General features: G+C 44.2%; 1 protein-coding gene across 1 annotated transcript; it reads right to left on the bottom strand.

The window, feature by feature from the left end:
- Window positions 1-66: 66 nt before the first annotated feature.
- megf8 (multiple EGF-like-domains 8) lies at window positions 67-23,735 on the bottom strand. The gene is made up of 43 exons (XM_058053675.2): window positions 23,336-23,735; window positions 22,597-22,792; window positions 21,266-21,429; window positions 20,967-21,176; window positions 20,720-20,900; window positions 20,554-20,642; window positions 19,968-20,181; window positions 19,355-19,538; window positions 18,763-18,908; window positions 18,577-18,687; window positions 18,347-18,498; window positions 18,156-18,257; window positions 17,920-18,067; window positions 15,622-15,785; window positions 15,171-15,374; window positions 14,891-15,088; window positions 14,547-14,807; window positions 13,742-13,860; window positions 13,529-13,660; window positions 13,335-13,448; window positions 13,159-13,242; window positions 11,976-12,221; window positions 11,710-11,894; window positions 11,422-11,635; window positions 11,102-11,348; window positions 10,247-10,379; window positions 9,918-10,168; window positions 9,723-9,833; window positions 9,536-9,654; window positions 8,728-8,950; window positions 8,320-8,655; window positions 8,115-8,250; window positions 7,805-8,036; window positions 7,298-7,424; window positions 7,004-7,214; window positions 6,715-6,929; window positions 6,442-6,637; window positions 5,628-5,796; window positions 5,360-5,552; window positions 5,099-5,269; window positions 4,131-4,261; window positions 3,844-3,976; window positions 67-2,813 (listed from the first exon to the last, which is right to left on the bottom strand). Exons 1-43 carry the CDS (start codon window positions 23,357-23,359, stop codon window positions 1,320-1,322), a joined length of 8,670 nt encoding a protein of 2,889 aa, XP_057909658.2. The 5' UTR covers window positions 23,360-23,735; the 3' UTR covers window positions 67-1,319.
- Window positions 23,736-27,967: the final 4,232 nt, after the last annotated feature.

Here is a 27,967-nt window from a genome sequence, read left to right as displayed (position 1 = left end):
TGTACTGTTTTCCCGTTGTTTTTTCACATTTTCTTCTGTCAATAAAAAACAACGCCACAATGTTAATTCACAGACTTGTTTTTATTTCATCCGATGACATATAACCTCAATGCAATCTTCTTTACAACACTGTTCCCTTCTTTGAAAATTTATGTACAAAAATAAAGAATGTAAAAAAAAGACCTTACTTGTAATGCAGTTATAAATAGAGAGAAATATTTAATTATGAATGTATCAGGGTGATTCAGTTCATGACGGAAACCTTTGTTGTTAAAATGCCATTTTAGTGTTTCACCTAAGACTAGGGCTCATTAGCTCTGTGCAAAAAAAAAAAAAAAACATTTAAAAAATATGTCAACCAGTGAACATGTAACTCGGGTCTCATTTCATTTAACATTTGCTCTCACCAGGAGAAGTTCTGAAAGATAATCCATCCTATTTTCATTGTACTCGCAAAATAACACTTTTCATTTGTTGTATGTATCCATTATTGTTAGCCATTGTTTTGAGATTTATTTTTTTTTTTTAAACTAATACAATCATCTATGTAGGCAGGTTTGCCCATATTAAAGCAGTCCAGCAAAACAAGCCAAACAGACATACATTTCACATACGGAAATCACACATTTGCAAATATCTTCATTTGGATGGACGAGTGCACTTATTAAATTAGCAACAACATAAAATGCCTTTCTTTTTTTGTTACAAAACATAAAAAGTACAGTATTTAAAGTAAGCCTGTTGACTCACAGACAAAGGCAAGTAATCAAGGCAATGTGCAGAAAAAAACAATGTAACAGGTGGATGTAAAAAAAATAAAAAATAAAAAAAAAACTCAAACATGATTCCTAGAGGCCGGTAATACAAACAGCATCATAACCCATACAAAAAAAACACTTTTTTTTCCAGCCATAACAAACATTTGTACTATATGCTGCACTCATTTTAGTTTGAACTGGAAGCTTGATTGTCACTATTGGGCATGGCATTAAAGCACGTGTTGGTTCCAAAGTTGGGTTCCATACCTCCTCAGTGAACAAAGACATGATGTAATTTGTGGGTAGACGTTACAGTTTTAGTGCATTCTAAGTACAGCTGACTTGGTCGATTGTAACATTGAAGTACAGTAAAGCGATACGTGATACAGGACACTTAATAAAGCATTATACAGTGTATGTACAACTGTTCAAATTGCTCACCACAGGTGACGATAAATCTGTAATTGGTATCATTTCCCCCCAAAAAAAAAAAAAAAAAAAAGATGGAGCCCAAATAATTTAATTTCTTTCTGCGGATTGTACAGTGACGTATTTTGGTTCCTACATAGCCATAGTGGTCAGGTGCTGATGCCCCATTAGCCCCTTGCGCCCGGCCCCCGCACCCGGGTGTCCCCCTCCATTGCCGTGCCCACAGTATTCTTGCAGGTTCTGACGCAACGTAACCAGCGCAGAGCCCAAACAGGCACGATTTGGAGCCAAGACCCCCCCGGGAAGCTGGAAGAGGACGGTGGCCACCCCGGCCATGCCGTCGTCCGTGGGCTCCAGGGTGATGGGCCCCACCTTGAAGGAGGAGTAGGAGAAGCCCATGAGCTGAGATAAGAAGGGATCAGAGCGGCAGATGTGCTGGTAGCCGCTGTAGGTGGATGGGTGGTGTTGATGTGACGCCTGGGTGCCAGCGGTGGTACTGGCGTAGTGGTGGGTGTTCAGGTAGTGCAGTGGCAGGTGCTGGCCGTTGTTGCCCCCGGCCGAGCTGAGATGATGGTGATGGTGGGCTGTGGGCCCGGAGCTGAGGTCATGTTTGTAGGACACGGCTCCAGTGCGGCCCCTCTGGGCCACCATGACTCCTCCTAACTTGCTGGAGCGGTGGGCAAGCGAGACGGTGCTGCCTCCCACCCCTCCGCCCGATGACGGCAAATATATGAGCTGAGGCTCATCCGGTTCCAAGTATATGGTGAGCTTGGCGAAGGGCCGGGAAGCCATTTTAGTCATCTCCTGGATGTGGCGGCGTTGCTCCCGTCGAAAGTCCAGGAACTGTTTGACCTTCCACAAAAGGACACAGACAGACAGGAAAAGGAAAAAGCAGGAGAAGAAGACAGAGAAAAAGACAAAAAGATCGATGTGGGCTTGGTCCTGTCGCAGGAAGAGCAGGCCTTGGGACTCGCCCTGTTTGGCCTCTGTTCCCACCCCTCTGAGAGCGATGTAGAAGCGGCTGGATTTGAGTGAGTGCACCTCGTGCGGGAAGGTGATAACCACGCGGTCCCGAACGCCATGAACGATCAAGACCGTCTGTGGCTTCCACACCGTTATGTAGGTGATAAGGCCTTCAGCACGCTCATCCCGTATTTCCCTCTCCGAGCCTGGAGACTTTGCTTGCAGCTGCAATGAATTGTGGGAAATAACAGGACCGCCAAGTCCGGAAGAAGCATTGGCAAAGACTTTTATAGGAGATGGAGGCGAATCCTTGTCTACCCCCGTTGCTGTCCCTCGATTTGCCGACTCCTCCTCGATCATGATAGTGTGAACGCCTGTGCGGCGGTCCACGTCCACGATGAAGGTGTCATGCGAGTTTGACACATACACTTCCACCTCGCCGAAGGTGACGTCAATGGTGACGCGGATGTCCACATTGGTGAACTTTGGCTGGGCGGCAAAGAAGACCGTACGCCCTCGGGGGAGGTTACGAATGGTGGGGTCGTGGAAGCAGTTGGTCTGGGAGGTGGGATCGAAGCAGCACTCGGTGTCCACGTTGAACTGGCGGTAGCACTGACGCCCGTTCACCGGTGTGCCATTGAAGGAGTCTTTGCACTTTGCGCACTGGAGGGAGTTTTACAAAGACAAAATACATAAAATATTAGCGTACATCTTAGTTCCTTGAAGCTTCATTGCCAGTAAGCAGTACAGTTCGAAACAGTAAACACATCAGTGTCGTTCAACCCTGACACAATGGTAATTGTGTCAGGACCAAAGGACCAAAAAGTCATACAGTAAGAATTGGGATGTGTCTGACTGCATAACGGACTGAACTATACACTGCCTGGTATGAACAAGGACTTAACACACTATTATTATTATTCATTCATTTTCTACCGCTTTTTCCTCACGAGGGTCGTGGGGGGTGCTGCAGCCAAACCCAGCTGTCTTGGGGCGACTTCTCTCACACTGGTACTCCAGCCCCAACTGTCTCTGCAGGTTTGCTTGCTCCCATCACCTCTCTGGACACATCGCTAAGTGTCGCTAAGGCAACAGAGCTAACTTCTAGATTTAGCTTTTAATATAAAACAGTGGAACCACTTAGGTCAAACACATTCATTCATATTCTACCACTTATCCTCACAAGGGTTCAGGGGTGCTGGAGCCTATCCCAGCTGTCTTCGGGCGGGAGGCGGGGTACACCCTGGACTGGTCGCCAGCCAATCACAGGGCACATATAGACAAACAACCATTCACACTCACATTCATACCTATGGACAATTTGGAGTCACCAATTAACCTAGCATGTTTTTGGAATGTGGGAGGAAACCGGAGTCCCCGGAGAAAACCCACGCATGCACGGGGAGCACTATTATTATAACACACTTTATTTCCAGCAGTCTCCATAAAACACCATTAGGTGGCAGTATCACTTTACAAACACAAATGGTAAGCAGGCATCTTCAACCACCAAGTACTAACATTTTATTGCAGCTTTATTAAATGGCGGTTAACCTCCCCTAACATTTGTACGACAGTTGGGAAGGTCAAAATGTTACTTTAAACTTGTACAAGTACTAATGAATAAAACAACAGGGAATACCGGTAAGCTTTACTTCTAGTTCTATTTAGTAAAAACATTTCCAGTACATACCTGTTGTCTGTAACAGTCTTTGCGATCGCTCTGAGGACTACTAAGACAGGAGGAGGTCTCTGTGTTGTTCTGGCATGGACACCCCGTGCCGTCATGCTCATTGCACGTGTCTGCATGGCCGTTACATTGACACCTATGGAAGCAAAGTTATTTATGTATATTAAATTATTAATACAATTACTCTCTACTAAACTATGTGTTGATCTGATTTTCTTAGTAATAGTAATAAAACACACTGGAGCAGTGACAGTGAACTGTTTATCACAACATCAATGGTAGTCACTCACTTTTCACACTTCCCCTGCAGCAGGAAGAAGCCACTGAGACAGCTCTCACACTTGTCGCCCACGCTGCTGTTCTGGCAACTCACACACACCGCATTCTCTTCAGTGGGACCCTCAGACACCCAGTTGTGAATCTGTTGGAAGAGAGTCCACGGTTGTGACATGGTAAGAAATGAATAAAAAAAATCAAATCATCTTTATTTGTAGAGCACTTTTCCTGCAAGCACATGCAGCAAAAATGCTTTACAGAATTAAAAACAATTACCACAATTAAAAAGAAAGCCCCTCCCTCTGACCCTCCATACTAGACCCACCCACACACAATCACACACAGTAGGGGGAGACATGGTATGGCACTGAGGATCAAGGAAACGGCACCTTTGGGGCCGTCCACACTGGGAGGAGCCACAGGCCGTGCCATCGGGGGACCAGCACCCGAGCCCCCCGACTCCGACAGGCGGGCGGACCCCCACATCAAAAGGGAGGAACCCCCAGCCGGCCAGGTCGAAGGGACCCAAGGACAGCACCCCCAACAGCAAACCCGACACAGCCCCCAGTGTGGAGGAACCCCCTGAGGAAACACTGGAGTGAAAAGCTAAAGATTAAAAGCATAAAATAGGACTAAAAAGATGAAAACGTAAGAAGAGTTTAAAATATTAGTTAAAAGCCTGATTAAAAAGGTGTGTCTTTAATCTTCTTTTAAAAATATCAACAGTCTCTGCAGTCCTGAGGTTCTCCGGCAGGCTGTTCCACAGGTGGGGGCCATAGTGGCTAAATGCTGCCTCACTGTGGGTTTTGTTCTGGGTTTTGGTATAGTTAAAAGGCCAGTACTGGAGGACCGCAGGGTCCGCGAGGGTTGACATGGTAAAAGCAGATCAGATAAATAAGAAGACGCAAGGCCGTTAAGACATTTAAAAACAAGTAAGAGAATCTAAAAATAAGACAGGAACCATGACAGAAATGACACTTACATTGTTGGGTTCCAGAGGAAAGCGGCGTGGGTTGTCTAAGGCTTTCTTGTGTTCATCCCTAGACAGACACAGAGCGCTGTTCCCCCTGCAGAACTCTCGGCACGGACGACAGGTGCCGCCCCCTTTGGCCGAACCCACAAACAGTGGCTTACACTTCTCGCAGTGCTTTCCCTGTAATTACCGGAAAGTGAAACCATCATCACCCACCTGAGTGTTACATACACATCACTAGTGTGTAGCTATTTTAAGAGTGACACTTACTATGGTGTTGTTGTGGCATTCGAGGCAAACATCCGGTTTTGCAACACTCGCGCAATTGCTGTGTTTGTTACAGCTGCACTGAGAAGAGCAGTTGTCCCCCACAAAGCCAAAGTGACAGCGGCACACGCCGGGGGACACACAAGTGCCGTTCACACAACCTTGTGCGCACACTGGCTCACACTGACCACTGACGCTACACAGAATAAATACAGTAATGCCTCAGACACATGCAATGAAAAAGGTGATTTATATTGATAGGTGATCTCACCTGCTGAGTATATAACCCTGTTTACAGGTGCAGTGATATCCTTGAGGGAGGTCATGGCAGTCCTGGGTGCTGTTGCAGTGGTGATGGCCGTTAGCGCACTCGTCCTCCTCCGGACAGTGCAGGAAAGACCAGCTGACGTTTCTCAGGGGACAGACACCCTCAATCACTCCTGTGAGGACAGTATAATGTAATATTTCAGTAATATTTCTCTCAAGATCCTGTTTGTGTGTAATGTAAGCACTGTATCTCGCATAGCTATGCTACTGTTAAACCATCAAACACACAATACAGTAGTGCAGGACTTTAAGTGAGACTTTAAAATTGTGTAAAAATGTGACAAAAACAAGCAGACTGAGAAACAGCTCCTTCCCAAGAGCCATCACCACCCTGAACTCAGACATACAACGTACCCGGTCATTATCATAATGCAAATGTGCAATATTTCCATCACTGCCTCTGTTACTACCTCAAACATATTTATTTATTTAACAACCCAATACAATACACTCATATGTGCCTTTACTCATCTGTATACACCAGTCATTATTTGCACTATGACTCATTTATCATTGCACTAAAATTAATATATCGGTTCCTGCATATGCTCCTGTGCAATACTATGTGTATATTTTGGATATCTTGTATATATCTTGTTAAATTGTCTTTTTTACTCTACTTTTATATACTTTTTTTTTTAACTTGACTACTGCACTGAAAGGAGAAGCTCTCCAATCTCGTTGTACATCTTGTATAATGACAATAAAGGCCATTCCACAATACGTGAGACCTATAAAGCTACATCAACTTTTCTTACCATCAAGTCCTCCTTGAAGGCAGTATCCTGCCCCGTTGCCTCCCTGAGTGGCGCACCAGCCGCACTGAGGCCTGGCGATACACTGGGAGCACTGGGTGAGCTGGGAGCATTGAGGAGAGCATGAGTCTCCACCCGAGAGAAGACGACCGCATTGGCCTGCTTCACATCGCAAGGGCACGAAAGATGGACTCATGCACTGCAGACAAACGACAAAGGAGTTTCGTCATGTATCTTTCAATATTGATCCAAACAACTCCGGTGTGGACATCATACCTGCTGCAAAGCCATGCTCCACACACAGTGCTGCCACCCGCCATCGGAGCCTCTGGACCCCAGACAGAGGCTGCAGTTGAGGAGCGTGTGGCATGGGGGAGGGCACGGCAGTGGTGGTGAGGATTCCACCTGCATGGGTGAGACATTGAGGAGGGCGTAGCTGAAGCAGGTCCAGTCATATGTGGGATTCACGCTCAGGATTCGCCGTGTCTCGCCTGGTGGAAATGATAAATTAAGTAAACGGTTGGAAGACCAAAAAAAACACCCCCCAAAAATTTTTTTTCAGTACCTGTGCGTTTGAACTGGCGTGTCCACATGCATTTGCCAGATGCTGTACACTTGGGACAATCCGATGCCTCGCAGCTGGTTTCGGTGCAGTTGCTGGACAGGAAGATCTCACGCTGGTTGATGCGGCAGTCGTGCTCAGACGTACAGCTGACAGAGCTGCTGATGCAGGCCCCTTCTGGACAGTTAGTGCACCACTTGCATTGGAACACAGGCTGAAAGAATATCATTGAAAATACATCCGTGTTAACACAGAGGAACCAAAGGGTGAATACTTATGCTGCTAGGTGGGAACAACCTGTGACGGACTGGAGAATGTTTTGGGATGTTGAGCAAGGCATTCACTGCAGGTCTTAAGTCTGCGACACTGATCTGGCTGACGTGGGGTTGGCGAACACGGTGACTGGCCAGTTAGGCAATCCATTCTAATAAAATGGAAGGACACAATTAGCCCAGTATATTCATGTAGTTGTACATACCGTAAATTAGTACAGCTCGCACACTATTGCAGCACATCTTCTCAAAGGACACTACTATAGAAATGAAATGTAAATTTACTTTAGAGTAGTCAATGTAAAGCTGGTATAGCAGGACAGATTTACTATCCACTGGAAATTAGTCAAGACAAAACCATTACTGTCAAATAACTGGCAACAAGAGTGAATAGCAAGGTAATTGTTAAGCATGGTGGTGGCAGAGTTATGGCCTGAGTGCTGCCGGCACTGGGGAGCTGTGGTTCAGGGTACTCACTTGTGTTACCAGCTACAGTATTCAAAGTCAGACATTGTACACGTAGTCCCGTTACCTTTCAGCACTATCAGAAGATGCACAGGTCCCTCTGCACCAAATACAGCTGCCAGTGGTAATGTTGCAGGTCTCTGGTGTGGACATGAGTGCGCAGGGGTCGGAGGGCAGCGTTAAGTTAAGAAGGCGCCCTAAGGTGACGCCGTTGAAGCCCCCCGACAAGAAGAGGCTACCACCAAAGCTCGTCATGGCAAGTGACACGGAGCGATTGACTGGATCACCTATGGCAGAGTCTGGCCGAAAAGAGATTGAGAGTGAAATGGTCAAAAATAGGTAATCTGACAATGAATGAAAAGACAAGATGAAGTTACCTGGTTGGATCCAGGTGTTACAGTTGATCTGGTACAAAGACACTGAGTTGCTGTAATCTTCTGCTTCCGTCCGTCCCCCGACAATGACCATGGTGTCTTTTACCAGGGCTGCGGCATGGAAGAAACGTGATAGCGGCTGCAACGAGAAGACGACAGTTACCAACATTTCTTGCATTGTGACTTAGCCATAATAAGGTCTTCTCACCTTATTACCCTGTGAGGGCACCAGGAGAGACCACGTGAGGTTTGGGTAGTACAGGCTGTAAAGCTCGCCTGAGGGCTCCACGGCCTCCACGTGAAAACGGTAACCTCCAAACACGTAGATAGCGTCGGTCTGCTCATGGTAAACAGCCGAGTGGCCGTATAGACCTGTAGGTGGCGTTCCGGTGTGAGGGGCGACAGTCCAGTTTCCAGTGTGAGGGCTGAACTCAAGCAGATGGTGGTTGAAACCATTCTCTGGGGAGTAACCCCCGATTAAGAGCACCGAGTTGTCCCGACGTACTGTTAGCGTATGGCCTGCCACAGGGGGCAGCACTGAGCTCTGTCACAACAATGAGAACATTGGTTTGAGGTTAAAATAGCCTACAATGGACAGCAATCCATTTTTTTCTACCTTGTGTTCTCTCCAGACTAAACTGCTGAGATTCAGACTCCAAGTGTCCATGGCAACAGAGTGCTGAATGACACCACCCACTACCAGCATGCAGTTGTGACTGACACCCATTTCATGACTGGTTAGCAGAGCGGCGGCGTGGTGATAGCGAGGGACGGGCGTGGAACCCTCGTCTAGCGAACTTGTCAGCATTTGGGTCCAGCGGCGCTCTGACACTGAATACCTATGACAAGATGTGGAAACCTGTTAGACATCCGCCTTCACACCATCATTGTTTTTCAAAACTTTATTAATAGTTTTCACCGTTTTGTGATTGAATATGGTCTATTATTAGTATTAAAAAAACAACACACACACTAATCATTGTTACGTATTCACTACAATTGAATAAATGGATACCGCTCTAATGCTTACACATAACAGTATTTCATTTTGTCATGTTTGGTTACCGGGCGGCACAGCGGTCGAGTGGTTAGCGCGCAGACCTCACAGCTAGGAGACCAGGGTTCAATTCCACCCTCGGCCATCTCTGTGTGGCGTTTGCATGTTCTCCCCGTGCATGCGTGGGTTTTCTCCGGGTACTCCGGTTTCCTCCCACATTCCAAAAACATGCTAGGTTAATTGGCGACTCTAAATTGTCCATAGGTATGAATGTGAGTGTGAATGGTTGTTTGTCTATATGTGCCCTGTGATTGGCTGGCGACCAGTCCAGGGTGTACCGAAGACAGCTGGGATAGGTTCCAGCACCCCCTTCGACCCCCGTGAGGAAAAAAAGCGGTAGAAAATGAATGAATGTATGTTTGGTTACCTATAAATATTTCCCAGAATGCCCTCTGACAGAGAGAGTCCCCCATACATCCAAAGGTTGCCATGAGGTCCAGACACTAGAGAGTGGCCCATCCTGTGGAGGAACCTGTGGGCCTGGTTCTAGAGAGTAAAAAGTATGTTAAATGGGTAAGTTGTGCCTTTGTTTTATTGTTGTAACCATGTTGTACCACTGTCAGTTGTGTGTCCAGCAGTGTTTCCCAGACAAGGCTGTTGGAGTCCCGTGAGACGGAGCAGTCGGAGCCTGCCCAGTTCTCTGAGCACACACACACTCCGAGGGTCTGAGAGAATCACAGTGTATTAATGAGATTATTTCATAAGAACCAGAATTACTTATTTAAATGAACACCATCACTCCTGCTTACGATATTGCAAGTGCCTCTTCCCTCTGCAACGCCGCAGTCCTGGGGACACACGGGTCGGTCGCAATGGGGACCGCCATACCCCGCAGGGCACTGGCAGAGCCCGCCTTGGCACTGGGCCCCACCTGGACAAGGAGGAGACCCCCCATCACCCTCATCAGAACTGCGGTGACACCGGCGCACCCAGAAAGATGCATTGAAGCCTTGGGGCTTGGTGGACGACACGTTGGCCTCAAAGTACACTGAAATCACACCTGGTTAGACAGAAGACGAGAGACACAGTGAGGTCAAGACGTTATCGGTTAGTGTGTTTTTCAAATGTTTTGTTTTACCTGATGTAGCCTCGACTGTGATTGGCTGAGTCCTTGTGGTGCCACAAAAGGCACCGATCAGATTGTGATCCGAATGTACAACACCGTTGTCCAGAAAACGGGGAAGGCCGTCAAATACATACACATATGAGCTCTGCAAAGCATTTCAAATAATATTGCAATACCCTTAGAAATTGAGTGTGAATTCCAAGAAAGCTAAAACAAATGAACACAGTATACAGTATACCGCTCAAAAGTTTGGGATTACTTGGACATTTTTTTTGGCCAGTCTGAGATATGGCTTTTTCTTGGCAGTCCTGCCATGAAGTCCAGCATCCTGAAGTCGCCGCTTCACTGTTGATACTGACACTGGTGTTTGACGGCTACTATTTAGTGCAGCTGCCTGTTAGGCCTCTTTGCCTTAAACTACACACTCACAGATATTTGTCTTCTTGCACAGTTGTGCATCGTTTTTCTGTCCTTGTTAGACCCAGTTTGTGCTGCTCTCTGAAGGGAGTAGTTAACAGCATTGTAAGAGATTTTAGTTTTAGATTTTTTAATAATTTTCTAATAATCTATTAGCCTTATAAAATGATTAACTTGGATTAGCAGCCATACCAGGAGATTGATGCAGAGGACTGACAGTTGTCGAGAGAAGGACTCTATGCAAAAATGTAGATCGCTCTTTGAAAATCATTTGATTCATTTTAATTGTTTGTGAAATGCATGAGAATGTGTTTTTCTTTGGAAAAAAAAAATTGCATGTGATCCCAAACTTTTGAACAGTAGTGTATATACAATGCCGTGCATTTGATTACTACATCACAATATATCACAGCAATTCAGAGAGCGCTGACATACTAACGGATTACTCACTTTACATTGGGTATGGGAATCAGGGTGGAATGTGAGGGCGACAGGGGGACACAGCTGTCTGGGGAGACATGGTCCCAGGTTCTCAGTCACTGACAAGACCCACAGGCAATGAGAGAGTCCTCCTTTCCCCTCTGTGCCACTTCTCCAGCCAAGGGAGGAGGACAGAGGCACGGTGGTAGAGGAGGAGGAGGAAGAGGAGAGCAGTACAGATCGGCCCTGGCACTGCCGATAGCATGTTCCATTGTTCCTAAAAAAAACGGGAAACATGTCAATATAGATCATGCAAACACAATGGATGAACTTAGAAAAAAGATGCTTACCTGGGGTCTCCGTAGTAACCAGGAAGGCAGGATTCACAGTGTGGGCCCTGAGTGTTATGTGTGCAGTAGCACTGGCCTGTCTGGTTGTGGCAGTATCCCCGCAGCGGGTCACCATGGCCGTTACACTCGCATGGCACGCAGCCACTGCCGCCAGCCAGGGCTGAGCCAAAGCTCCCTGGGCGGCAGTGCTCGCAGTGGGGCCCTGTGGTCCAGTCTGAAAAAGAACAACTGTATTTGTAGCATCTTCTATGGAACGTAGTGAAAATTCTTGATGTGTTGAGGTTTAACCTTGGCATTCATCACAGATCCCTGGTGCAGTGATACAGGTGGAATGAAAGTTGCAGCCGCAGTCCACATCACATTCCACGCCGCTCAGAACCAGAGTGGCCGGATCAGACGTCCAACCCAGGGAGCATTCACACTCGAAGCGTGGGCTGCCACTGCACTGGCCCTCTCTGCATTCATTGTAGCACCTGCAGGTGGAAGAGTCTTTTAGACTTCTACACTTCAAAGTTAAGGTGATCAGCAAACAAAAAAAGGAAGAGTGCTCTTACGTTTGGTTGCAGTGCAAAGTGCCATCCCCCGTGTAGCCTCGCTCACAGTGGCACTCGTAAGATGTCGGCGTGTTAATGCAGGTGGCAAAGGGGTGACAGTTATGGAGACCCAGGCGGCACTCTTCTACATCGGGGCAGGTGGGGTAAGACCATACCGCATCTTGCTCTTCATCCTCCATATGCTCCAGCTCCATCTCCATATCCATGTCCAGAGGTCGAGGCGGGGCAGAGGTCTGCGGCTCAGGGCTGGATATGGTAATGGTATTGGTTTTATTTCATTTGCACATGCATCAGATTACAATTGAATGCATCACATCATCAGTTCACAGTTCCACATGTCCAAAAGGAGTAGGAAGAAGCAAAGCTTATTAAATCCTACCCCTCCATCTGGTACTTTTACAATCAGTAACTGTTACATTTGTTCACTCCCTGCTTTCCTAGTTTTGTTATGTTTTTTTTTTATTTATTTTTGTCTCGTACCGAAGTACGAGGTGATATGACCATATACCTCGTACTTCGGTATGGAAAAGATAAGGCACTCCGGTTTAAACCCAGCTATACTCACCAGTTATGTTTGTCTGGGCTGCTCAGGCAGTTTTTGCATTCATTAATTGACTTTGCTTTCTTGGCTTCATATAATTGACTTTTGACTTCATAGAATTCCTAATAATAATAATTATAATAATAATTTATTTCATTAGAGAATATTTATTTCATATTTTCAAATAAGAAAATGTATTTTAAGCAGAACAAGAAAATGATGATTCTAATAGTAATAATAACATCCATTCATTCATTTTCTATGCCGCTTATCCTCACTAGGGTCGCAGGGGTATGCTGGAGCCTATCCCAGCTGTCTTTGGGTGAGAGGCGGTCGCCAGCCAATCACAGGGCACATATAGACAAACAACCATTCACACTCCCATTCATACCTATGGACAATTTGTAGTCGCCAATTAACCTAGCATGTTTTTGGAATGTGGGACAGGGAGAACATGCAAACTCCACACAGAGATGTCCAAGCGGAGAATCGAACCCAGGGCTTCCCAATCTCTTGACTGTGTGGCCAACATGTTAACCACTCATTAACTATAATGATTAAAAAAGTGTGATTTCTTTATAAACACAAGTCAATCGCCTTGAATATTTTTAAACTGTGCATCCCTACTTGTGTCATACTTACTTAGCAGCTCGAGCTTCAGCTACGGCCACACTGCAGTTAAACACAGAGGGGTCATCCATTCCGGCCCAATCTCCTCTCAGACATCTGAAAAACAACAGGATCAGAACAGAAAACAAATGTATAATTGGATGACACTATTAATGTGCATTAGGAGTCTTTGTGTCTTCAGGACTTACTTCCCAATTGTAGGATTATTGTAGTCTCCGCACCAGCCACACTGGAACGTTCGCAGGCAGTCTGTGCACGTGTTTAAAGCCGAGCATTGCTTACATTGTGGAACGGAATGCACACTGACAAATAAAAAAAAACATAATACATTTGGAACAAGTTTTAGGAAGAGAAATGAAAACATGTAAGAAATATTTATTACCTGTCATACCAGTCCCTGCACTCCCCATAGGGGTATTTAGTGAGGTATGCAGCAAAATAGAAGCAAGCCTGGGCCGACTCACACCAAGCACACTGACTAGAGTTAGACAGACACTCGCCACATGTCTTCCGCCTTGGAGGAGCACAGAAAGAAATTGCGTTGTATAATAGTTTTGGTTCCTCTATGAAGAGAACTCACTGTTTCTGAACTCACTGGTTGCAGACTCTGGGGCACCCCATCGGATGGCGTATGGAGCCGTCCAGTCTGCCTCTCCTGCTGCACTGGTAGTCTCCTTTCTTGCTGGAGTTGATCTGCCACTCGCAATAAAGGTCCTACCAGACCAATGCAATGGATGAGTCAGGAATATTAGCAGAAATTCAATTATGAAGCCAACACTACAAGTATCCATTGTATTATATATCAAATACTTACTATGCCAAGTTATTGGCATTTGGATTTCATTGTTTGTGATACAGATAGTATTATTACAGTACTTTATGTTTGTCAAATATTCTTTTACACTTTTTCTTGTCATATTATGAGGCTATTTTTGTAAAATAATTATGTTTTTATAAACTTGTGACATTATTTTCAGAATATGATGGTAAAATGTTGGTGGTAAAAAAAGTTTTTCCACATTAAACCATGACCTACACTAAAATTATGACATCACTTGAGTAAAATTATGAATTTTTCCTCGCAAAAATATTACTTTTGTTATTTTTTTAACCTTTACTCTCATAAAATGACATTTTTCTCATTATAACAAAAGTTTATTATTGTAAAAAGATATGTTTCTCAAAAAATGACTTTATTGTCATAATTTGACTTATTTAATCTTATTTTTTATCACTGTATTGACCATTATTTTCTTTTCATTGTGGCCCTCACACTACTTTGTATTATATTATTACTTGAATGGTAATAAAACAAATAAAGTACAAACTCCAAACTAACCCCTGCTAAGCGAGATTAACTTCTACCACTTACTGTGAACGCAGTAAAACAAACAGCATACCTGAGTACAAGCTGAGCAGTCTCTGTACTCCTCACACAGGGTGCAGTGCTGAGGCGCCAGCAGGAGATGGCGCTGAGCCTCCCCCTTTCCTTCTACGGACTCCCCCTCGGGGCAGGGTTCAAGTTCAGGACTGTCCCGGAGCAGACAGCGGGCCAGAGTCGGGCACCAGCCGCAAGACTGGTCTGATAGACAGGCCAGACATGACATGTACCCTGAACAGGAACCTGAGCGATAGGGTTCCAGGAACAAGAAGGAGATTTCCTGGAGTTTAAAAAGGAATAATGAGAGATTATTCGGGAGATCTTTAGTGTTTAGGAAGATACACAGAAAAAAAAACTACTCACGCTCCCTCCAGACAGAGTTCTGTTCCAGATGAGAGCCATCTCACTGGTCTGCCCTGAGCCTGAATTGTTCAAGTAGCCTTCAGCCTGGACTAGGTAATGGTTACCTCTGGTGAGGTTAGAGAACAGTCTGCTCCCATCTGTGCGACCTAGCAGCTTTAACTCTTTCTCCTGCTGAGCCGCCCAGCGACCCACCACCTCCTGCTCGGGGACAAAAAAAACAAAAAAACAATGCCGATGCCGGTTGTCTTAAAATTCTCATCTCATGTTCCCTTTTGCTCACCAGTTGGCTAGAGTTGGGGCCTGACGCCATTCGTGCCTCAAAGTGGAGCCTCTGGATGCGAGCCCACATGGAGACGGTCTCGGTGGGAGGGGGCACTGGTGGCGGGGCCCCCCATAAAGGATGGATGAAGCCCCTGAACTGCAGGGCCACATCCATCTCGGTGGTTGGGCTGAGAATGATGGTGGTGCTGCGAAGGATGGATACCTGGCAGGAGGATGGAGGACAGTGGAGGACGAAGGGAAAGTGGAGACGCATCAACAGAAATACTGAAATACTTCAAAGCCCTCACACAGACAGAGAAAAGGGGGAAAGTGGACAAGTTAAAAAGCCAAAAGCACAAAAAGTGGAAACAAGCAAAATCAAGGAGTTAAAGTGCCAAAGCAGTACTGGAGGAAGGAAGGACGGATAAGTAGAGGGGTGGGAGAGTATACTTGAGATGGGGACTCCGTACCTTGTCAGGCTGGGAGTCGTTGCGGGGGTGCTGGAAGGTGAGCAGGTGCAGTCCCGGGACAAAGTTCTCGGTGCGACAGGAGTGGAGGGAGGTTAGGAAACGGGTACGCTCCCCCCACCAGCCGTACGCCCCCGAGATCTGGTCCACACGGCACGCACTTCGCTCTGCGAGACCGAGAGGGAGAGGTCAGCAACATAATGGAACACATCTGACCTCGTAAGATCGAAAAATACAGCAGCTGTGAGCCTGATTGTAGCATTGAGTGGCGGTGGGGGATGTTCAACGGGTGTTAGAGAGAAACATGGTGACGTGCACCAGAGGAAGTCGGCGATTGAAGAGGCGAGTCAAATGAAGGTTTGAGCGACCTCTACAACCGTATTTGGGCACTGTCAAGCCGGTGTTGGGGTTTCTCGGTGTCAAGGATACTTCATTCATAGGAGGGCTCCTCTTTAACACAGCACAGGTGACATTATTATGTCACTATGGTCACTTTTACATTAAAACGACTGGTTCTGGTTGAGTAAACGTCAACATAAACTAGAAAGGCATGGCGATAGATGACCACGAGAATGACTCAGACTCTAATTATAAGGTCTGCTAGATTGTAAAGGTGTGTTATTGTGCAAAATTATGTTCTAACTATAATGTGTGTCCCATTATCACTGTCACTTTTGAGAGAATAGGTGCTCAAACGCTCGATTTTCTTGACGTCAGGAACAAAAAGAATCCTTTCTTATGAATACATGGATATGATATGACGTGCGCATGAACCATGTAAGAGTACAAAATGAAGCATGGTTCGCTACACTAAATAAAGCTCTTCCAACAATCAGTCAGTCAGTCCTAGGATGATAATGCTTAAAATTTGAATGTAGTGTTAGCATTGTAGCAAACATTGCTACAGTGGTATGAAAAAGTATCTGGACCTTTTGGAATATCTCGCATTTCTGCATAAAATCACCATCAAATGTGATCTGATCTTTGTCAAAATCACACAGATGAAAAAAACAGTGTCTGCTTTAACTGAAACCACCCAAACATGTATAGGTTTTCATATTTTAATGATTATATAGCAGACTATGTTCATTCATTCATTCATTAATTTTCCCCCACTTTTCCTCACGAGGGTGCTGGAGCCTATCCCAGCTGTCTTCGGGCGAGAGGTGGGGTACACCCCTGGACTGTTCGCCAGTCAATCACAGGTCACATATAGACATGTGGGAGGAAACCGGAGTACCCGGAGAAAACCCATGCATGCACGGGGAGAACATGCAAACTCCACACAGAGATGGCCGAGGGTGGAATTGAACCCTGGTCTCCTAGCTGTGAGCTCTAGCAGACATGTAAATACATGGATATGATATGACGTGCGCATGAGCCATGTAAGAGTACAAAATAAAGCATGGTTCGCTACACTAAATAAAGCTCTTCCAACAATCAGTCATTCAGTCCTAGTATGATAATGCTTAAAATTTGAATGTAGTGTTAGCATTGTAGCAAACATAGCTACAGTGGTATGAAAAAGTATCTGAACCTTTTGGAATTTCTCACATTTCTGCATAAAATCACCATCAAATGTGATATCTTTGTCAAAAACAGTGTCTGCTTTAACTAAAACCACCCAAACATTTATAGGTTTTCATATTTTCATGAGGATAGCATGGACACAATGACAGAAGGGGGAGGAATAAGTGACATAACCATCACATTTAATATTTTGTGGCCTTCCTGGCGCTTCCTGTAGCTGCAGAACAGTCTGGCACATGGATCAGGACTAATGTTGGACCATTCTTCTTCACAAAACTGCTGTAGTTCAGTCAGATTCCTGGGATGTCTGGCATGAATCGCTGTCTTGAGGTCATGCCACAGCATCTCAATGGAGTTCAAGTCTGGACTTTGACTTAGCCACTCCAGAACGTGTATTTTGTTCTTCTGAAGCATTCTTAAGTGTGATTTTGACAAAGATCAGGTCACATTTGATGGTGATTTTATGCAGAAGTGTGAGAAATTCCAAAAGGTTCAGATACTTTTTCATACCACTGTATGCGTGGTCAAACACAGCTCATAGAAAAGGACATTTACGCGGTAGGGCTTAATACAAGCTCTGGGGTATCTTGGTCCATTTGAGGAGCCCCTCCTTGACACCAAGAAACAAACTGTTTCATCTCTGACACACGCCAAACACAAGTCTAGTCCCTCCCATGTCAGCTCCCAACATCTTTCCTTTAGTGTGAGGCGCAGCCCTCGTTTGCCAATACTGCTGCCGCCCCTCCTCCTTCCTCCCTCCCTGGGTCTCACCTGATACCGGGAGGCAGGACTCGTTCTGCACACACCAGCCAAACTCGCCGGGAGCACGAGCCAGCGAGGGCGGGGTGCCACTGAACACCAGGCAGGATTGACAGTCAGACAGGAAGCGTGCCAGGCCCAGACATCCGGTACTGCCACACTGCGAATGGTAAAAAGGCGACGAGTTGCTGCAGTCATTCTGACAACGTATCGTGAGCGTGTGAGATGACGCATTTCTACAATGTTACCGGATCAGTGGGCTGATACTCTCGACAACGGCCTTCGCACCAGCTGCATTCTGGGTTTTTTAGACACATGCTTTCATCTAGGGCCTCAGCGCAAACAGCATCCTAGAAAGGCAGCAAAGAAAACATGCACAAAAATGTAGTTTTCCTCACCCGAGCTTTAAAGTCAGCAGTTATAGGACACTTTCTCTCACCCGATCTCCCTCGTTGCTACTGACAAACAGTGGCATTTTGAACGCCACCAGGTCTCCAAGGGCAACGCCACTGTAACCCCCTGCGACCAGTAGCACTCGTCCCTCCATAACAGCGGCAACGTGAGAGTAGCGCCCCTTTACAGATTCCCCATCTTCAGAAATAAAGTGTAGGCTTAGCATGCGACCAAAGAACCAGACAAAAGATGCAGATAAAAAGAAAAGCAACTTACTTAGAGACCATCTATCTCCTGCAGACACCCACTGGTGACAGCCCAAGTGGTAAAAGAAGATCTCCTCATCATAGCACTTCTCTTCTTGATAGTGGATATGAACATTCCCACCTGCCACAACATAAAAACTTGAGCCTACACACACACATGACAACTATTAATGCATAGATCGGCCCCTCTGCTCACCATAGACCACCATGTAATTTCCAATGACCGTCGCAGAGTGGAAGGCTCTCTCTCTGGGGCCGGTTGCCGGGTAACGGGAACGGAATGACGTCCAGAATCGCTGGTCCACATGGAATACGTCGGTGTTGTTCACCCTCACGCTAAACCTGGGATAAATAGGTTGTTAGGAGCACAGTTTCACTCCAGTGTTGTAAACAAGAGACAAAGCAGCTGAGACGTCTCGTCGCCCCCCCAAAAAAACACTAAGACGACTGAATGTCAATTGGAAGTAGGTGATAATTAGAGATAGGCTGTGATTTCTGTCATTTTATAACTTTAGTAATGATTTAAATGTAGGTCACAACACAGCAGCAACAGAACCAATGTTGTAATAGCAGCAAGGAGCAAACTGGTCAACATATGAATACATTGTAAACAACAGTAATGTGTAACCAACAGCTAAGTATATACTGACATTTTAAAGTGCATGCAGAGGTACCTAAAGCTTCTCATTACATTTATACTTAAAATGCAGCTACTGTAGGTAATAAAGAAAAAACAATATCAGGAGCTCTGTACAGTATTATGTCCACTTTCACCTTAGGTTGTATACCTTGCAGTGGTTGGCCGGTGTCCGCCGTACACCAGCAGTGTCCTGGAAGGGCTATGGAACACCATGGAGTGACCAGCGGTGGCCGGGGGCTTCCCACCAGTGGGCTGAACAGCCTCCCACCGCCCAGAGCCCCTCAGGCTGAACCGATAGAGGGAGGAGGAAAACATGTCTTCTTCTGTGCGCCCTGGGATGTAAAAAAAAAGGTAAAAACATCAGAAGGCAGTGGGGTTACACTCAGTGATTATATAGCAGACTATGTTCATTCACTCATTCATTCATTTACTACCGCTTTTCCTCACGAGGGTCGCAGGGGGTGCTGGAGCCTATCCCAGCTGTCTTCGGGCGAGAGGTGGGGTACACCCCGGACTGGTCACCAGCCAATCACAGGTCACATATAGACAAACAACCATTCACACTCATATTCATACCTATGGACAATTTGGAGTCACCAATTAACCTAGCATGTTTTTGGAATGTGGGAGGAAACCGGAGTACCCGGAGAAAACCCACGCATGTACAGGGAGAACATGCAAACTCCACAGAGAGATGGCAGAGGGTGGAATTGAACCCTGGTCTCCTAGCTGTGATGTAAAAAAATAAAAATAAATCCTACCCCCAAACACATATAGGTAACTGTCCACTACAGCTGCTGCATGATTGGCCAGTTTGAGCGCGCTGTCGGTGTGTGAGAAGCCGAGCTGCTGCCAATCATCCTGCAGGGGACGATACATCCAGACATCGCCTGCCAACGAGCCATTCGCCAGCTCCCCACCAAAGATGACCATGTTTCCCGCCCACTCTACAGCTGTGTGGGAATGGCGGGCTAGCTGTCAGCACACAGAGAAGATGAATATAATTCCAGAACATGAAAACACACATATTTTTTTGAATTTGCTATCATTTTGTCTCATAAAACTGCAGCCAGTAGATTAAAGGGTAAATAAATGGATACACAACAATTCACATTTAATTGCATTTCTACATTTAAATAACCAGAAATTTCAAATAATACAATCAAAAATAAAAAAAAAACAACTAAAGAATGCTCATTGTTCTGCAGTTATCATATTCAGCAAAATACTACAAATTACTTTGTAAATGTGGACATTAAATGTCATGTTTAAATAAATAAAATGCAACTTCACACACGTAATATTAATTTTAATGCATTGACGTGCGAGCAACCTGATATTACTTACAGGTGAGTGACCATAAGACCTGCTCTCCCACTGGTTGGACGTCAAGTTGTATTTGTTCAAGTCCCCAAGCGCTCTATTCAGGTCGAACCCTGGAAGCAACCATCAAATATTTTTTTTTTTTAAATTGTGGAGAAAATATGTAATATATATTAGACACGACTCTCACCTCCAAATAAGTACAAGGCCCCAGTGGAGGATAGGTACACGCCAGCAGAGCCAGTCCTGGGCGACATGTAGGGGTCCTCCTCACTGACACGCCACCACTGCCCTGCCCCGCTGTCGTCATGGAGACCCAGTTGACAATTGCTACCCAGGAAACCCGGGTTACAAAGGCACCGCTCTCCTTTCTGAAAATGACAAATCGATTCGATAAAGTCACCATCACGTTTCTCGCTTCAGGTGTCAATTCAAACCTTGTCACACTGGCCGTGTGCGGCGCACGTGTGAGAGCACAGGGGTGCCCCACAAGCAGCCCCGCCCCAACCCTGATGGCAGTGGCACTTGTGTGTGGACGAATCACATCGGCCGTGGCCGGCACACGCTCCGGGACACAGGGAGAAGGTGTAGGTGGCGTTGAAGCCCAGGAGGTTGTAGTTGGCGTCGCTGAAGAGATGTAGCAGCATCTGGAAAACAGCAAAAGAAGCATCAGCATCCAAATTCAATCCATGTGCCTTCCATTACTTTCAACTGGTAAAGTAATATCAATAAGGACCTTTCCAGACTTGCCCTCAATGGGCTGCGGCAGGGTGTTGCCACTGAGGCTAGCCAGCAAGGGGCTTTGATAGGAGTCTCCGTCGTACACAAACAGGTAATCGTAGGTGCACTCTGTGTCCATGAAGGTGAAATTCAACACAATGCGATGGCTATTGCTGGGTGCTGGGAAAATATAAAAGATGCATGAATTTACGACTCTCATCTATAAATGTTGCAGTACATGTTTGAATTCATTGAGTTTGGGACCATTTAGTGACATAGTTTGACTTTGCTCTTCCACCAGACGTCGCTAATGTTGTCTTCGTCTTTGGATGAAGTGCTTTCCGGTGTGCTGAAGCTAATGACTGGAATGACTACAAAACTCTCTAAAACTTTCAGCCTTCACATCTCTCTCTGTCTTTAAACAAAACTTGCAACTAATTACATCTGACTCATGCACTTGCTGATTAGACCTATTGCCATATCCCATTGCTTTAATGTTGTTGTTTGATGCTTTTGTATTGTATGTATTGTACATATTTACTGTTTTGATATTTGTAATTTTATATAACATTCTTCTTAGTTTCAGCACTCCCCTCTCCCGTCAAAGTGCTTTTGCTCTTTGTTCAGGCTACATTTGTAAATAAGAATTTGTTCTTAAATTGCTTGCCTGGGTGAATAAAGGTATAATATACAAAGCCATCTCCATCGCTGCCTCCACCCTCTGGAACTCTTTGCCCCATTCACTCCGTGCTTGCCCCCGACCTTCCCTCCTTCAAAAAACAACTCAAAACCCACCTCTTTAAATCTGTTTTTAATGTCTAACTTTTTATACCTGACTGCTGTGCCCCGCCCCGCTTTTACTCATGTTTTAACTGTGTATAAACGAATGAATGTTGTATTTTAATGTATCTTTTACTCTGTTTACTTGCTTTTATTTAACTCCACTTTTCTGTAAAGTGTCTGAGTATTTTGAAAAGCGCTATACAAATAAAATTTATTATTTTTATTATAATAATAACAAAATAATGTTGCTTTTCACTGACGCACAAAAGCTCAGAATCTGTAGTGGTTAGCTTGTTTTTACACTTGCAAGTCATGCTGTAACACAATTACTGCTTTATTTTTTATATTTTTAATATTTTGTGTTGGTACTACTTATATGGGACAGCAACAGGGACAAAAGGTGCAACAAACCTGGCTTTAATAGGCAGTGTTGGAAAAATTTTGACACAAGCATAGAAAAATTACCGCAAGACACGTTTAAAGAATTCAGAGCCGCATTAGAGCCTTTCCGGCATTGACCTGCCTAAGCAAAGTGGGGGTACTGCCGTATCGAAAACAAAATACCTTTCATAAGCCACTCGCAGTTGCCATTGACAGAGTAGTTCCCTGGTCCATCTGTGACGTAGCCTGGTGGTCCCCTCAAAACCTGCCGGTGCCCCTTGCAGTCGCCCGCCTGGCATGGGGGCAACTCCGCCAACAGCACAAGGACCAAAAGGAAGAAGGAGAAGACGGGGAGGGGGGAGGCCATGACTGGCATTGCCTGGATATTTGCAAAGCAGATAACAGACAGTATGTTTGATGTATAATATACGTAACAATGTCCAGCCCCTAGCTACTCTATGCACTGTAACTGAGGTTACTGAGTGTGTTTGGGTGGTGCCTGTTTTTCCTGTAGTAACGTCTACACTCTTCCATTTTTGTTAAAGATACTTGACAGTAAGCATATTGGTAGTGTATTATTTCACATTAAAATAATAAGAAAGCGAATTCTTAGAAATAGAGTAAAAACAACACTTAAAAGTGTGTATTAGCAGTAAGGCTGCGAGGTTTGTACGAGCGCACTCGCGAAATAGCAAACATTTAAGTACATTCAAAAGAAACACTCACACTACATGATAAACCGTGTTAAATATGTGCATAATACGCTAATAATTATATAATAAGCAACGTGTCACAAGAATAAAATTAAATCAAAGCTAAATTTAAAGGGCTGCTACGCTAGCCCATGCTAACCACAGTACCGTTGTTACCAGCCTTAGCCCGTTAGCTGTCTCAAGCTGTGCATATTTACAAACATACGTACCAGTTCCCGTCTCTCTGGCTCCATAACTATTTACATTTTCTGGCAATGTAGTTGTCCCACTGCTGCATGAACCAAGAGTACGTTGGAAAAGCTAAGCTAAATTAGCCACTAGGTAGAGGAAGCCACCGGTTAGCTCACAACGACGATCGGCTGGCTGGCTAGCTAGCTAGCTGGCTAGCTAGTTAGCACAATCTCAAGTCAAATCCAGATGCGCAATAATCGACTGATGTAAAATCCATCAGGATTATTAATCATTTACGACTACTTGCCATTAAAGCAACAAAAGGCATAATTTTCACAGCATTTGATCGCTGTGTAATGGATAAGATTAAAATGATAATGAGGCGTTTTTTATAAGGAGCGACGCGACTACAGATGCCCGTTGTTTTGGTGTTGGCTAGCGGTCACCGATGGTTGCCAACACAATAGAGAGGTACCTCTCAGCAGCGCCCCTAGCGGCGATGGACTAAATGTGCTTCACACATCTGGATACTGTGCCTGTCCTTTTGAATTTCCTTCTTAATTATTTAACACATTATCTCATTTAATCCCCTCCAATTTCCAAACAGCTTTTTGTGAAAGTGTACATTTCAAGCATAACTTTCAGTTTGACACAAATTAAGCCATATAAATGTGACGAATAAACAACCACGCAACAACATAAACAACATTTCTTTTATAAATAATGTATAAACAATTTTCACATTTGGAACTGAACTGGGTTTGCACGCGTTTGCGCATGCGCACCTCTTTTTCCTGTCATCCAGCAGATGGCATTAAAGTGTTTGCATTAAATGAATGGCCACTGGAAGCAACCATTCAATATGGTTTTCAAATAAAGGAAAATTATCATTTTCAAATAAAGCAAAATTGGAAATAATAATGAATACACTCGTCTATATGAATATATATATATAACATGTGGTCGTATTATGCCTCTCAATAAAAGACAACCACGTCAGTATTGTGTGCATATGTTGACTTAAAGTGCATAAATATTATTTTTTTTACTAATCCAAACCCATTCAAAACTATGAATGAAGGCCAACTATGAAGTTAGAACATTTTGAGTGATTGTGGTCTCAGCTAATTTTTTCACAGGAAAACCACAAAAGCTGACATGTAACGTTTGTGTCTCAGAGTCTTCATATAGTAGTTCACCACTCTTCTCCAGGTACTCAATCGTTGTGATTCTTATTTGTTAATCAACAATTTTACAACCCTCTTTGCTGTTGCTCGACTTTAGATGGACTTCTCTTGCATCTTAAGCTGATGTAACCATCATAAAAAATAAATGTAATGAAACTAACCACTATAACAGTTCCACATCAGTGGCCACCTGACAAGAAAAACATGTCAAGATAAAATTTCCACTTAACATGCTTTAAAATGTTTGTCTTAATATAAGATATTTAATATTAATTCAACAAGAAGACAAAATAAATTGAGTTCATAATGATAATAATAGTTTTTGACTGATAACAACAATAAAAAAATATTAAAAGAAACAATAAAAGAAAGAGTAGCAAGTAGGAAGACAATTGTGCGAGCATTGTGGGGGTGATGTCATTGTCTGGGGCTGCACGAGTGCTGCCAGCACCAAGGAAAACATTCCGTTATTATCTATCAGGCAATACAAGTGAGAACACCTCACAAAGAACATATCCAAATATTGAGTGAGTATTTAGTGTGAGCACCATTGTTATCTAGCACTGCCTTAATCCTCTTGGGTGTGGATTTCAGTAGTTGTTACTGCAATCATCCTCCATTCCTTCATGATGAGGATGCCCCACAGGTTTAGGTCAGTAGGAGACACATTTAGCCACTTCAACACCTTCAACTTGTCATCTTTAGAGGTGTGTTCGGGCTCCTTCTCATGTTGGAAAACTGTTTACCAAGGGATCATGCTTTCAGTGTGCACTCAAACATAACACATCACACCTTTTTGGTTTTAGACATCCTACACACCAGTCCAGGCTGTACCCTACCCCGCCTCTCGCTCCAAGTTAACTGGGATAGGCTCCAGCATACCTCCACGACCTTTGTGAGGAAAAGGATAGGATAGGACACCTAAAAATGTCATCCAATACTTCTCTACAAGAGAGGAGAAATATGATCTCAGGGAAGAACTACATTTGAAACACTTATATGCTAGGACTACGTTAAAAAGCCATAGCATTTCAGTATGTGGAATCAAACTATGGAATGGATTGAGTAAGGACCTCAAACAATGCACAACAATGAGCGAAGAGTCTTGAACCAGTCATGATGTGGTATACACATCACTATATTGTCAGTTACTATGGTACACATTATGTTATTGGATGGTCATATCACCTCGTACTACGGTACGAGGTACATTATTAAAAAAAAAAAACCTTAAACTGTATTATGGAAAGCAGGAAGTGAACAAATGAAACAGTTACTGATTGTAAAAGTAAACTGTATTATGGAAAGCAGGAAGTGAACAAATGTAACAGTTACTGATTGTAAAAGTACCAGATGGAGGGGTAGCATTTAATAAGCTTTGCTTCTTCCTACTCCTTTTGGACATGTGGAACTGTGAACTGATTATGTGATGCATTCAATTGTAATCTGATGCATGTTCAAATGAAATACAACCATTACCATTACCATAAGCGGTATAGACGATGAATGGATGAATGGATGGACATCCTACACAATCACACAGTGTTCCTGTCGTGTTTAGTGGGTTTAAAAGTTCACCCCTCACAGGCCAGGTGCTTGCACACCCCCGTCAAAGTCAGTGCTGCAAAACAAGAAGTGGAGACGAGAAGGTGCGAAAAAAACAGGAACACACTCAAAAAAGCAATTTTGCAAAGAAGAAAGGAAACTAGCACAATGGCAGTTGCAGCTGTCAGGTCTACACGTGAGTACTGAGGAAATATACAACAAAAAACAAAATTCTGATTTAAAAAAAAAAAAAATGAGCTAAATACCATGGAAGCCCGTTTCTGCCACTGACAAAAAAGTTATCCCATTGGTAAGTCATAATTAGGTGATAAAAAGTCAAAATTATGAGATTAAAAAAAGAAATTAATATAAAAAGTAAAAATTATGAGATAAGAAAGTCATAATTATAAGATTCATTCATTCATTTATTCATTCATTTTCTACCGCTTATCCTCACAAGGGTCGCGGGGGGTGTTGGAGCCTATCCCAGCTGTCTGGTACACCCTTGACTGGTCGCCAGCCAATCACAGGGCACATATAGACAAACAACCATTCACACTCACATTCATACCTATGGACAATTTGGAGTCGCCAATTAACCTAGCATGTTTTTGGAATGTGGGAGGAAACCGGAGTACCCGGAGAAAACCCACGCATGCACCGGGAGAACATGCAAACTCCACACAGAGAGGTCTGTGCACTAACCACTTGATCGCCGTGCAGTGGGTATCCAGCCGAACAAGAATGCGACCAAGAAAAACTCATTACACATGTAGCAAACCTCGAACATTTGCAAAAGACACATAGTACACCCACACACAATTGTGTTGCCATTTTTCTCTCCTAATTATGATTTCATATCTCGTAATTTTGAAGTTTTATCTCATAATTTTGACTTTTTATCTCATAATTATGACTTACCATTGGGATAACTTTTTTTTTCACTGGCGGAAAAGGGCTTCCATATAATACACTCCTACAAAGTGTATAAACAATGCCTAACTGGACCATATAATGCATACAATATAATACAATACACTATTGTATTCCACCATGTCGAAAATACAGCCTTATGTAACATAAACTAAGATGGTAAAGACATCACAGCCTATCATAGCAATCTAAAGGTGCCTTGGCAATCATTCATTCATTCATTTTCTACCGCCTTTTTCCTCACGAGGGTCGCGGGGGTGCTGGAGCCTATCCCAGCTGTCTTCGGGCGAGAGGCGGGGTACACCCTGGACTGGTGGCCAGCCAATCACAGGGCACATATAGACAAACAACCATTCACACTCACATTCATACCTATGGACAATTTGGAGTCACTAATTAACCTAGCATGTTTTGGAATGTGGGAGGAAACCGGAGTACCCGGAGAACATGCAAACTCCACACAGAGATGGCCGAGGGTGGAATTGAACCCTGGTCTCCTAGCTGTGAGCTGTGCGCGCTAACCACTAGACCGCCTTGGCAATCAATTCTATTTTATTTAGCTGGGTTGGCTCCAGCTCACCTGTGACCCAACTGAGAACAAGCTGTGTAGAAAATGTATGGACGGACTTTTATTAGGAGTAGTAGTAAGTATTAGTATTAGTACAAGTGTCTGTGATTGACTGGCGACCAGTTCAGGGTTTACCCTGCCTCTTGCCTGAAGCCAGCTGGGATAGGCTCCAGCATACATATCTCTGACCCAAATAAGAGCAAGCAGTATAGAAATAGATCAATGGATTATTATTAGGAGTAGTAGTATTAATACTATTGTCTTCATTATTATAAGGGATTGGGTGGACCATTATTATTAGCAGTAGTCATATCATCATCATTATCATTTAATATACTTATTCATTCATAAAATCAAAAAGAGATATACATTAAATATGTGCACATAATAAATTCAATGCATATATAGTATATGCATATACATGTATTTTTGTGACC

The sequence above is a fragment of the Doryrhamphus excisus genome, linkage group LG5 (genome assembly GCF_037039965.1).
Source record: "Doryrhamphus excisus strain RoL-2023G ecotype Guam linkage group LG5, RoL_Dexc_Guam_v1.1, whole genome shotgun sequence".
NCBI classification, from domain to species: Eukaryota; Metazoa; Chordata; class Actinopteri; order Syngnathiformes; family Syngnathidae; genus Doryrhamphus; species Doryrhamphus excisus.
The sequence above is the reverse complement of the archived record's forward strand: the minus strand, read 5'-3'. Positions and strand labels throughout refer to the sequence as shown.

Coding starts and splice junctions, on each gene's coding strand:
- megf8 (XM_058053675.2), bottom strand. CDS start 23,359: ATGGAGCCAGAGAGACGGGAACTG. Junction 20,901..20,966: donor CACACGGCCAGTGTGACAAG/GTTTGAATTGAC, acceptor TGTCATTTTCAG/AAAGGAGAGCGGTGCCTTTG. Junction 8,951..9,535: donor ATTCTGGGAAATATTTATAG/GTAACCAAACAT, acceptor ATCTTGTCATAG/GTATTCAGTGTCAGAGCGCC.